Below are 12,968 nucleotides of genomic sequence, written 5' to 3' on the forward strand. Positions count from 1 at the left end.
ACTGGCACCTGCCTTGGCTGGTCTGAGGCCTGTGGGCTGGGGGCAGCTCCCGCATTGAGCGTCTGCCCCCTGGTGGTCAGTGCACATCATAGTGACCAGTCGTTCTGCCAATCGTTCCTCCATTCAGTTGCTTTGCATATTAGGCTTTTATTATATAGGATGTTTAATTTCAATCTTAGCTATAAAACTTAGGAAATTTGGGGACTGGCAACAGAGAAACCAAGATGGCGGCATAGGTAAGCACCTAAACTGCTGCCTCGCACAACAATTTCAAAACTACAACTAAAAGACAGAACAGACATCATCCAGAACCACAGGAAAGCTGGCTGAGTGGAAATTCTACAACTAGAAGGAAAGAGAAAAGCTCATGGAGAATCAGAGGAGCTGCAAAGAGCTGAGGTACGAAGACACGAGTGCAGAGAAGAAGGGCGGCTGAGTGCCTGGCTGGCTTTCTCTGGCAGGAGGGAGAAGGAAGCTCCCGACTGCACTGAACCCCAGTTGTGGGCAAAACCCCGTGGACCCAGGCTCATATGGGGGTAGTCTGGACTGTCAGGTAGAGAGAAAGGCACACAGAGACTCGAAGATTCGGGGAAGCTGCAGCGGGCAGGGGTCTGGAGGCGCACACACGCGAGTGCGTGCAGAGAAGTCTGACTGCAGAAGTTGCCGCTGGCTTTCCGTAGCGGAAGGGAGTCAAAAGTTCCTGACTGCTCTGAACCCCAGTTCCAAATGCACTGAACCCCAGTTCTGGGTGAGCTCCTAGGGACCCACGCTCTTACGGGGGGGTGGGGGGGGAATCTGGACTGTCAGGGGGAAACTCAGGTGAGTCGCAAAAGGCAGAGGTCTGGAGGCACATGCACAAGTGCACGCAGAGAGGACTGATTGCTGACTGTGCCACTGGCTGGAGGGAACCGGAAGCTCCCGACTGCTCTGAACTCCAGTGCTGGGCGAGAATCTGGGAATCCAGATTCATTGGGGGAGAAACTGGATTGTCTGGCAGTGGGTGAAACTCAAGGGCATTTTTCTCTCAGAAGTGCTTGCAGCAATTACTGAGGGACACTGAGACGCAGGGCCTCGGGCAGGGCTGATGGGAAGCCAATGCTGTCTGCTCAGCCCTGAGACTCTGCCCCATCCAAGCTGAGCACAGAGGCTTTTGCAATTTTGCAAGTCTGGTCCCATAAGGCTGTCTCCAGCACAGAAGGTCTCCTGGCATAAACACAGCTGATACTCACAACCAATTGGCCTGGAGGTCAATTCCTCCCAGTGATACCAACAACAATCAAGACTTAACTACAACAAGGCTGTATACACAGTCCACAAAGGAGTGCACCAAGAGTGTCCACCTCAGGTAAATGGGGAGGCCGACCCACTGGGCATATAGAACACCTAGCACACTAACCAACTCAGGGAAGCAGCAAAAATGCAGAGACAAAGAAACATCACAAATGAAAGAAATGGAGGAAAACGAATGACTGGATATAGAATTCAAAATGACGGTTATAAGGTTTTTCAAGAATTTCCTAGAAAAGGCCGATAAATTTAGTGAGACCCTTGAGGATATGTAAAAGGACCAACTAGAAATTAAACATACACTGACTGAAATAAAAAATATTATACAGAGATCCAACAGCAGACTAGAAGATCGCAAGAATCAAGTCAAAGATTTGAAATACAAAGAAGCAAAAAAACACTCAACCAGAAAAGAAAAAAGAATCCAAAAAGTTGAAGATAGTGTAAGAAGCCTCTGGGACAACTTCAAGTGTACCAACATCAGAATTATGGGGTGCCAGAAAAAGAGAGAGAGCAAGATACTGAAAACCTATTTGAAGAAATAATGACAGAAAACTTCCCCCACCTGGTGAAAGAAATAGACTTACAAATCCAGGAAGCGCACAGAACCCCAAACAAAAGGAATCCAAAGAGGACCACACCAAGACACATCATAATTAAAATGCCAAGGGCAAAAGACAAAGAGAGAATATTAAAAGCAGCAAGAGAAAAACAGTTAGTTACCTACAAGGGAGTGCCCATACGATTGTCAGCTGATTTCTCAACAGAAACTATGCAGGCCAGATGGGAGTGGCAAGAGATATTCAAAGTGATGAATAGCAAGAACATACAAACAAGATTACTCTACCCAGCAAAGTTATCATTCAGAATTGAAGGTCAGATAAAGAGCTTCACACATAAGAAAAAGCTAAAGGAGTTCATCACCACCAAACCAGTATTATATGAAATGCTGAACGGTATTCTTTAAGAAGAGGAAGAACAAAAAAGTAAAGATAAAAATTATGAACAACAAATACATATCTATTAATAAGTGAACCTAAAAATCAAGTGAATTAAAAATCTGATGAACAGAATAAACTGGTGAATATAATAGAATCAGGGGCATAGAAAGGGAGTGACTGATAATTCTCAGGGGGAAATGGGTATGGGGGGTGCAGGAAGAGACTGGACAAAAATCATATACCTAGGGATGAGGACAGTAGGGGGAGGTAAGGGCAGAGGGTGGGGTGGGAACCGGGTGGTGGGGAGCTATTGGGGGGAAAAGGAGAAACAATTGTAATAATCTGAACAATAAAGATATATTAAATTTTTAAAAAACTTAGGAAATTTATCAAATCTCCACAAGCCTTGCTTTTATTTTTATTTTTTCAAATTAGGGGCAAATAGGGACATACTGTTATCTATGTCTTAGTTTTATTGAGAGGATTAAATATGCTAATGAAAATATGTTAAATGTTAGCACAATAGATTGCTGCAAAAAAAATGCACATTATATCTGGTAAGCTAATCAACAGACTGATGGCTGATCTGAAACTGCCTATGCCATTAACAGTGTTATCTATTTTAATAGCTAATTAAAGAAACAATGCCCCTTCTTCAAGGGCGCCTAAGTTCTAACACAAAAGTAATGACCAATTACATGGAATAACATAAATAAATTAATTTAAACAACTTATAGAGAATTCTTCAATTATGTGAATACAGGTTATTGTTAACGTAATTAGAGTAATAAGCTGCCAGTGGATAGTAGGATACATAAAATTATTCTACTGACATAAAGAAAAGGCCCTACTTCTCATAATAGAAGAACTTTAGACTTTAGTGTGACTAAAACCTTCTAGATTCAGACCTACCTTATCGTTAGGGTATCCTAGACACAAACATTGTGAAAGAACTAAACTCAAAAATTTCACTTAGAAAGTGATGATGATCTGAACTCATGTGTCTCTAACCATATCTATTCTCTTTCAATAACCCCTGTCTCAAATCCATCCTCATTACCACACCCCCAAAGCACTCCAATTTTAGTAATTCAGTTTTATTTCTCAAAGCATGAGAAAGCTTAAGTTCCAACCAGATTACATTACTCTCTCCCCTGGACTCTGCTTACATTTTCCCACTTCAGAGCATTTGCTCAATCAGATTATTCTCTTTAAAATGTTAATATTCTTTCCAAACCTCCATGTCTACTGGAATTCTATAAAATCTTCACTAATTTAAGAAGTCCTTTACAGATTTGATGGTACTGCCTCATACTACAATGCCTGTTTCAAAAGTGTTTATTAAGTTAAGAGGGAGTAACATTTAAAAAGATTAGTACAGCCCTAACCGGTTTGGCTCAGTGGATAGAGCATCGGCCTGCAGACTCAAGGGTCCCAGGTTCCATTCTGGTCAAGAGCATGTACCTTGGTTGTGGGCACATACACGGTGGGGAGTGTGCAGGAGGCAGCTGATCGATGTTTCTCTCTCATCGATGTTTTTAGCTCTCTATCCCTCTCCCTTTCTCTCTGTAAAAAATCAATAAAATATATTAAAAATAATAATAATAAAAAGATTAGTACATATATTCTGAATAAATGTTTTAGGAAAACCCAAATTATTCTGAAGTTTTCTTATAACTATATTATGACTCGATATACTTTTTACACATTGAATACATTTGAAATTTCTGATAGCAGAACTTTCTGATATCAGGAGTAACCAAATTTCTGATTTAGATCAGCACATTTATTGCTATATACCAGAAAATACAAGCAACAAAATTAACAAAAACATTTCAGTCTGCATTGCCACCTAAAAGGAATGGCACTAATTGATTTCGATCAACCCGGAGTTTAGGAACCAGAAATGCAAATACCTGGACTTAGCAACAAACACTTAGAGTAATCAAGAATGCAACAGAAAGAGTGCAGGATTCTAAGCTGTATTCAGATCCAACCACCGAAAGCTAAGTAAAGGCCACAGTTATAAATGAAAGCCACAATTATAATGAAAGCCACAGTTATAAATATCACCAATGGTAACCAAAGAAAACCATGATTTTAAAGGCTTGGAACATTTGGGGAAGTTTGTCTCCCCAAATCCTTCCATTCACTATCATGACTTAACCCTGAGAGCTGGCAAACTACATGCACCTTGTATTGGTGTCTCCCTTAGACCTGATTGTCACTGAGAACCCATCAATGAGGATTTGTTTGGGGCAGGACCAATCTTCTATCAAGGGACATAGAAGTGATGAGGCCTTCATAGAAAGGAGTCTTGAATTGTTACCTCCTCTATGAAGATTTCCCTGATGCTCCTTTCCTTCTCCTACCTTCTCACAAAAATATGCTTATTTACCTTTAACAGTAGTCCCTATGATTTATGATTATCTCTGTTAGGCTCCCCTTCATTAGTGTGTAGAGCTGCTCAGTAACACATGGATCCTGACAGAAGCTCACTGCTTAAGAAGGTGAGACCACAGCTACCTACCCATCTGGAACAACTAGGAGAGACATATACATGAGGACTCCACCCATAATTATGTATATTCTTATTCCCAGAGAGTCATACTATTCATTATACAAAGTAGATACTTAGTAATGGCTTGCTGAATTTTAATTAATGAAAAGAAGAGTTACCTTCATTGAGTATTTACTTTGTGCCAAGCACTATGCTTGACATAATTTACTTGTCTGAATGAATGCTTAAAATTGTGTGAGAGGAAATCATCTATCACATTTTATACATTAAATGAACTGATAATTAAAGAGTTTAAGTAACTTGCCCTAAATAATATTGGTAATATGTGGCATAGCCAAGATTCAAATCTAAATCTTACTGGTTCTCAAACCATGATGTTATTCATTTGCTACGAAAACACACACACACACATACACACACGCGCACATACACACACACACACACACACCACACACCACACACACACACACACACACACACACACACACACAGGAAGAAAGGGAGACAGGGATGCAAGGAGGCAAAGAGGAAAGAAAGACACAAAGAATATATTTTAGAATCTTCACTGAAAGACCTCGATCAAATGAAGTTCAATGTAAAATAATCATGTATTTGCTTCTTGTCAAATATTTTTTCTTTAGAATCTTTAACTAGTATTTACTTTATACAAGCTACTGTGACCTATAAAAGCATTTCCTGGATATATAATTTTTATTTTCTATATCAATTCCACTGTCTATATCTAAACTCCACAAAACTATTAAATTATTATTTGGTTACATTTTAAAAATATATTTTTATTTATTTTAGAGAGAGAGGGAGAGAGAGAGAAACACGAATGTGAGAGAGAAACATGGATCAGTTGCCTTCCAATCCGTTGTTTTCCATATGTGCCCAACCTGGGACCAAACCTGCAACCCAGATATGTGCTCTGGCTGGGAATAGAACCGCCAACCTTTCGTTGCACAGAATGGTGCCCAGCCAACTGAGCCACTCCAGCCAGACTACATTTTGTTTTTATTCAACTTTAGGAGCATGTTGAGTTAACCCTACAATTCACAGATCCTTATTTTCATCAGTCTGTACAAGATCTTTCTCTCATTTTATTTTTCTCCTTTTAATGTGGATCCTATTTCCACTGCCCCCATAGGCTTCACACTAATATTTTACATATGTCTTCAAATATACAATTACCTACAAAATGTATAGGGTGTGTGTGTGTGTGTGTGTGTGTGTGTGTGTGTGTGTGTGTGCCCTTCATTTATATAAGTAGCACTGTGCTCATATTATTCCTTAGTTTGGGGGGCTCAATCCTGGGAATTTTAATCTGGTCCACCATAGACTCCACCATATACCTTTATTCAAGTAGATTGCTCCAACTTCACATACACACACACACAGAGACACACACACACATCTTCATTTTTGCCTCTCTATAAACCTTCAAGAATTTCTCTGAAATATGTACCCAGAAGTATATATGCAGTCTGCCAAACACACTAAAATGCTTTCCAGAAGTTTACATCTTTACCAGCAATGCAAAAGAGTTTGAACTTCTCTTCACCAACACCCTATTATTCTCTTCTTAAACTGTTGTCACCCTTATGAATATACATTAGATGCTCATTATTGTTATATTTTCCATTTCTCAGCTTACTAGTGGGTTTGAATATTCTTTTACATATCTACTAGCTCCATGGTCGGCAAACTGCGGCTCACAAGCCACATGTGGCTCTTTGGCCCCTTGAGTGTGGCTCTTCCACAAAATACCACAGCCTGGGCAAGTCTATTTTGAACAAGTGGCGTTAGAAGAAGTTTAAGTTTAAAAAATTTGTCTCTCAAAAGAAATTTCAATTGTTATACTGTTGATATTTGGCTCTGTTAACTAATGAGTTTGCTGACCACTGTACTAGTTGTTTGACCTTCACCTTCCATTAACTGCCTACTCACATATTTTGCCCATTTTATAACGGTTTACTGCACATTTATTATTGGTTTACAGGTTTCTTTCTATATATTCTATAAAAGTTTTAGATATTAAACACTGCAGGTATTTTTTCATGGTTTCTCATCCATCTAGTAAACTTGTCAATAGTATACTTAATTTGATTCCATGAAATTCATCCATTATTAACCTATGGTTTGTGTTTTGGGAGTTTCACTAAGAAATCCAAATTTCTAGGTCACAAAGATAATGCCTTAGATTTTTTTTATATTAGTGAGTGGTTTCACACACACCCTCTCTACTCTCTCTCTCTCTCTACACACACACACACTTACACACACACACACACACACACACACACACACACACACATTGTACACATATGCACAGAAATCTTCAACAAGCCTCACAGTACAGAAAAATCATTCATCAACTAATAAGATAGGAGCCCCTATTCATAACTACTATTTAAATAGAGCTTTTGGCTAAAGACACGGCAAGGAAAAAATAAAGATGGAAGAAATGATTTAAAACTAAAGTGGAGATTCCTTCAGACTTCTTAGTTGTTTGGATAGGAGGATGTAGAAAGAGAAACATCAATGAAGGCATATCAAAGTATCAGAATATTCTTACCGAGATTTCACCAACCTAAGATATATTTTCTAAAATCTTTCTATGTTTCTTTATTGTGTCAATGAAGAGTTCAACTCAACTGCTAGCTATGTAATACAGAAATACATAGCAAAGAGAGGTTGACCAAACAGTTTCTAGATGGTGGTGTGGGTTAAAAAACACAAAATCCAAATATTTAAAATATTTTCAAATTCCCTATTCAAATCCATGATTTCTTTCTTTTTTCTTTCTTTTTTTTTTTTTTTTTTAGCTACTCTGATCCTCGTAGATGGACTGCCACCTTTGGTATTTCCACAGCATTTCCTGTAGTGAGAAAAGCAGTAAATACTATTTTGAGCCATAACAATTATAACGCTGTAACTCATGAAAATGATATTGCAGTTGTGAAACTTGCAGAAGGTGTCACCTTTACCAAAAATATCCATAGGGTATGTCTCCCAGAGGCTACCCAGAATATATTACCTGGTTTCACTGCTTATGTAACAGGATGGGGATCACGATCATATGACGGTAAGTATTTCAGGAAAAATAAAAAAAATTTAAAATCTCCTGGCACTTGCTATTATATAATCTTTTTAAATTAGGGAACACCTGAAAGATAGATTCTATAAACATAACCATACTATATTCTAATCAGCCTAAACTGATTATTTCTGATTTTCCTCAGCAAAGCAAAACAATGCCCCTATCTACTATGGAGAATTCCCAAATGCATGGGAAAATGTAAAATAAGGTGATAAAGAAACATGAGTTCTTCATAGGGAAATACAAGATAAAGTGATGAAAATGCATTAATTTTTCAATGACGCAGAGACCCCATGTTATTCAACTGGCTCCCTTATAAGAAGAAAAATAAAATAACATTTTTAAAAAGAGAATTTGGCTAGATATTATCTAAGGGTTTTAACATGCTTTAAGATATTAATAGCCACTTAAGGTATTCTGGGATGAAATAAATCCTGCCTCAAGCAAGACACTCTATGTATACATAAACATTGCTCAGATTTATTTAGTGAATGAATAAAATGGAAATAAATATGAGGGCAATATGAGGAAGCAAATAGGGCCAAGGGGAAAATAAGAGTATCACCAGCTAGGGAGTGGAAAGATAGCATTAACAATTTTCATGGGTTTTACCCATGTTGTAGATGTCTCTCCAGAATAACACAAATATTTAATTGTCCAGAAAAATATTTTATTGTGTTCTGATGGTTCAATGTAATTTGGTATAGTATATAAAAATTTCTGCGAATCACAAAATGGCATTGTTTTTTGAGAGAACATCAATATAAAATAAATTAGTTCTTTAGCCTTGAAAACAGACTAGTTTCTCTTTTGTTGCTAGATTAAAGGTTATTCAACATGTAATTTTCCAATTCAAAGTCAGTCAGAAGATAACTTAAATGCTACTCATCAGTTTTAAGATGGCAGATTTATTTTTTTGCTCTTAAATTCTAAGGGGCATTACAATGAGAGAGAGAGAGAGAGAGAGAGAGAGAGAGAGAGAGAGAGAGAGAGAGAGACTGATCTGTGTAAAAAAAAGGTTATCTTTCTCTACTCATGGGTATCTTTGCTGAGGAGAGACACCTAAGTACATCTAAATAGCCTTTTTTTCTGAATAAGAGATAAGGTTTAGAGTAGTTATTCCTTCCCATATTCAACATAGAGTCTTCAATTTATTTCCTTATTTTGACTCCATTTTCTTTCTGATTTATAATTAACAGGCAACCCAGTTCCAGTACTAGAACAAGGACAGGTCTACATAATAAGTAATAATGTATGTAATGCACCATCTAGTTACGATGGAGCAGTCTTGTCTTCAATGCTATGTGCTGGACAGGATCAAGGTGGAGTGGATGCATGCCGGGTAAGTTCAAGACAATGTTATCCATGACTTCACTCAAATTTGTAAGTTCTTACTAGCATGTGATACCGTGATAGGCAAAGAGATAAATTGTAATACACAGTCCTGGTCCTCTAAAAATGTAAGATTTAGATTTTAGAGATAAATTTTATTTTATTTTATGAGGTTGATTTGTCATGAAATACTAATTTTGAGAAGCCAGATTGCAGAGTGGTTAATCCAAGCTCAAGAACCAGACAGTCCTGAGTTTGAATTCCTTAACCTCTATAACCAATTATTTTATCAATAAAATGAGAAGAAGAAGAAGAATAGTAGTAGTAGTATCTAATGTTTTTACATCCTACTAAAGAGTAGATGGAGATTAAATATGTAGGGTACATATTAAGCAACCAAGAAATACCAGCTATTTTTATTGTTATTAATCTAGATCATGATCACCGGCATTAATAACTGTAATCTCAACCATTTAACCACTATGAGGGTTTAAGTAAATTAATTACTCATCTAAGGGTCAAGGACAATAATTGATTTTAAGATTAAATAACACCTCAATATCAACACCTTGAAGATAGAAAATTTATTTTAAAAGCTTAATTACTTGAGTTACAATATCTCTCAAATTGTAAAACAGCACAAATGAGAGAAAAATTTAGATCTAGCCTATAATTTTAATCAAGTATAAAAATGCAAACAATAAATATGAAATTCTCCCTTTAAGATCATTAAAATAATATTTTAATAGTAAAAATTTAATTAAGTTATCTAAACAATTGATGTGGTTATATTTTTTAATAAATTTTATCGGAAATCCAATTCCATATATTAATAGCAACAACTTCTCAATATCAGAAATTACATTCCTGGAATTAAGAAAAATCAATCTGTACTGCTTTCCTGGGAACTGTATGCAGAAAAACTAGGTTTATTCTTTCCTCAAACATTACTGAGTTTTATATTTAGTGCACATGTTTTTAAAAAGTGAATAAGAAGCACTTCTTACATAACTTTTATGAAGACCCCAACCCATACACATTTTCCCAAAAATGAAACATTTTTATTGATTGTAAGTTTTGTGCAGGTGAGGGGGGTTGTTGATTAATTTTCAAGATACTGTTAATTACTCATGGCCCTTTATTCCCAGTTTAAGTGGATATGACTTTGTGGTAGAGACTACTTCTTACTCCCCTAGCAGCTTATTTTTTATTGCTAGCCCTGTTACCAACAAATTCTCAACTTTCATAGTTGTTTTCCAGATAATTCACTAATCTAATAAGCAGCACACCTCTGCACTGACAATTTCAGATCTAAGAGCATTAATACAAACTGACTTAGGGACACACATGAGTATAAAAAGGTGTTATCATGCTTTACTCATGATGCCCTTTACCTTCAATATAAAAATTCAGCTCTTCCCCCAAACCTAGTTGAAGCCATAACTCATCTTGAAACTTTGCTGTGTCTTCTATTCCAGGCCTCATTAATTTTCAGCTGAAATACTATAATGCATACAGTTTGTGCCTCAAGAATAAGTAGCACTTTACATAAGAGCTTATGATGTTTTATTCATTTCTGTTCATTCATTCATGCAAAGAAAATATATGAATTATTTTTTGTGCATTACACACTTGCTAACACAACAATGAGTTCCTTGCACTCAGCAAAGCAATGTCTAGAAGAAAGAACACAAGATCAAATGTCTGCATAATCGGACAGTGAAGCTGGCTAGATACAGGGAAAAATGACATGTCCTTCTTAGTTTAGTATTTGCCTGTGCACTCTTGGTAAGACATTACACAGAAAATTTTCTTACAATAGGGGAATAGCAGCAAAAAGGCAATGGTGAAAAAAGTGCTGAGAACTGGTTAACTGAAGCACAGATGCATAATCTGAAAGAGGCAGTGCCTCTGGTGATTCACACACTGACCCGTCCTCCTATCTAGACCAGTAATTAAGTAGGTATGGAAGCACTAGCTACCAAGAGCAGTCAAATGAATAGCAAACTATTCTAGAAGCACACTTGGTAATAATAGCTGATTTTTATTAGTACTGACTATATGCCAGGCAGTATGTATGTTAACCTCATTTAAACACTCAAAAACGTTTACAGATGAGGAAACCTGAGGCACAAGGAGCTATTAAATAGCTTCCCGAAGGTCATGTTGCTGATTAGTGGAGGATTCAAACGCTGGCTATCTAACTCCAGAACTCACAGATTTACCCCCATCATGCAACATGTAAGACCTACATTTGTCTAAATTTGTCTCCCCAACTGGAAAGCATATGCACATATTTGTTGGTTGGTTTATTATTATAATTGGCTGGTATTTCATGAGGAGCATTTTACTCATTGCCATATAAATATCTTTCTGCTTATTCATCAAAAATAAAAATTTTTTGAATTTTTTATATTTATCTTTATTGTTGAAAGTATTACAGATTTCCCCTATTTTTCCCCATGGACCCTCTCCAACCTACTCCCACCCCTCTCCAGGCCTTCACCACACTATTGTCTGTCTCCATGGGTTATGTATATATGCATATAAGTTCTTTGGTTAATCTCTTCCCTCTTCAACCCCTTTCCCCAGAGAATCATCAGTCTGTTGCATACTTCTATGTCCCTGGATTTATTTTGTCAGTTTCTTTTGTTCATTAGATTCCAAATCTAAGTGAGATCATATGGTATTTGTCTTTATCAGACTGGCTTATTTCACTTAACATAATACTTTTCAGGTCTTACCATGCTCTCTCAAAGGCTAAGAGATACTTCTTTTTTACAACTCCATAGTATTCTATGTTATAAACTAGAGGCCCGGTGCACAAAATTCGTGCACTTGGGGGAGGGGTGTCCCTCAGCCCGGCCTGCACCCTCTTGCAGTCTGGGAGCCCTTGGGGGATATCTGACTGATGGCTTAGGCCTGCTGCCCAGGGGGAGCGGGCCTAAGCTGGCAGTAGGACATCCTTAGCGCTGCCGTGGAGGTGGGAGAGGCTCCCACCACCGCCGCTGAGCTCACCATAGGTGAATCTGGCTTCTAGCTGAGTGGTGCGCCCCCTGTGGGAGCACACTGATCACCAGGAGGCTGCTCCTGCATTGAGCATCTACCCCTTGGTGGTCAGTGCACGTCATAGTGACCAGTTGTTCTGCCATTCTGTCAATTTGCATATTAGCCTTTTATTATATAGGATGTACAACAGCCTGTTTAACCACTCATCTGCTGATGGGTACTTGGGCTATTTCCAGATCTTAGCTATGGTAAGTAGCCTTGCTATGAACATGGGCATGCATATATTCTTTCTGATTGGTGATTCAGTTTCCATAGGACATATTCCTAGAAGTGGGATCACTGGGTCAAATGGAAGTTCCAGTTTTAATTTTTTAGGAAACTTCATACTGTTTTTCATAGTGGCTACACCAATCTGCCTTCCCATTAACTGTGTACTAGGGTTCCCTTTTCTCCACACCCTCACAGGACTAGTCATTTGTTGATTTGCTGATGGTAGACATTTAGATAGCTGTGAGGTGATATCTTATTGTTGTTTTAATTTAGGTCTCTCAGATGATTAATGATGTTGAGCATTTTTTCATATGTCTCTTGGCCATCTGTATGTCCACTTTGGAGAAGTGTCTATTTAAGTCTTTGCCCATTTTTTAATTAGATTGTTTGTCTTCCTTTGATAAGTTGTATGCGTATATATATTTTGGAGATTAACCCCTTATCAGATGTATCATTGCTAAATATGTTCTCCCATACAGTGGAATCCCCCTTCTTTTCTTTTCTT

The 12,968-nt window shown here is 37.6% G+C and overlaps 1 protein-coding gene across 1 annotated transcript in view; it reads left to right on the forward strand.

Annotated features, from left to right (window-relative positions):
* Nucleotides 1–12,968, forward strand: part of TMPRSS11D (transmembrane serine protease 11D) — a 50,383-nt gene that overhangs the window by 34,098 nt on the left and 3,317 nt on the right. Inside the window, exons 8-9 of the mRNA XM_079776083.1 lie at nucleotides 7,578–7,837; nucleotides 9,052–9,194. Coding sequence (XP_079632209.1) covers nucleotides 7,578–7,837; nucleotides 9,052–9,194 — 403 coding nt within the window. The remainder of the gene's footprint in view (nucleotides 1–7,577; nucleotides 7,838–9,051; nucleotides 9,195–12,968) is intronic.

The sequence above is a fragment of the Cnephaeus nilssonii genome (genome assembly GCF_951640355.1).
Source record: "Cnephaeus nilssonii genome assembly, chromosome: 1".
NCBI lineage: Eukaryota > Metazoa > Chordata > Mammalia > Chiroptera > Vespertilionidae > Cnephaeus > Cnephaeus nilssonii.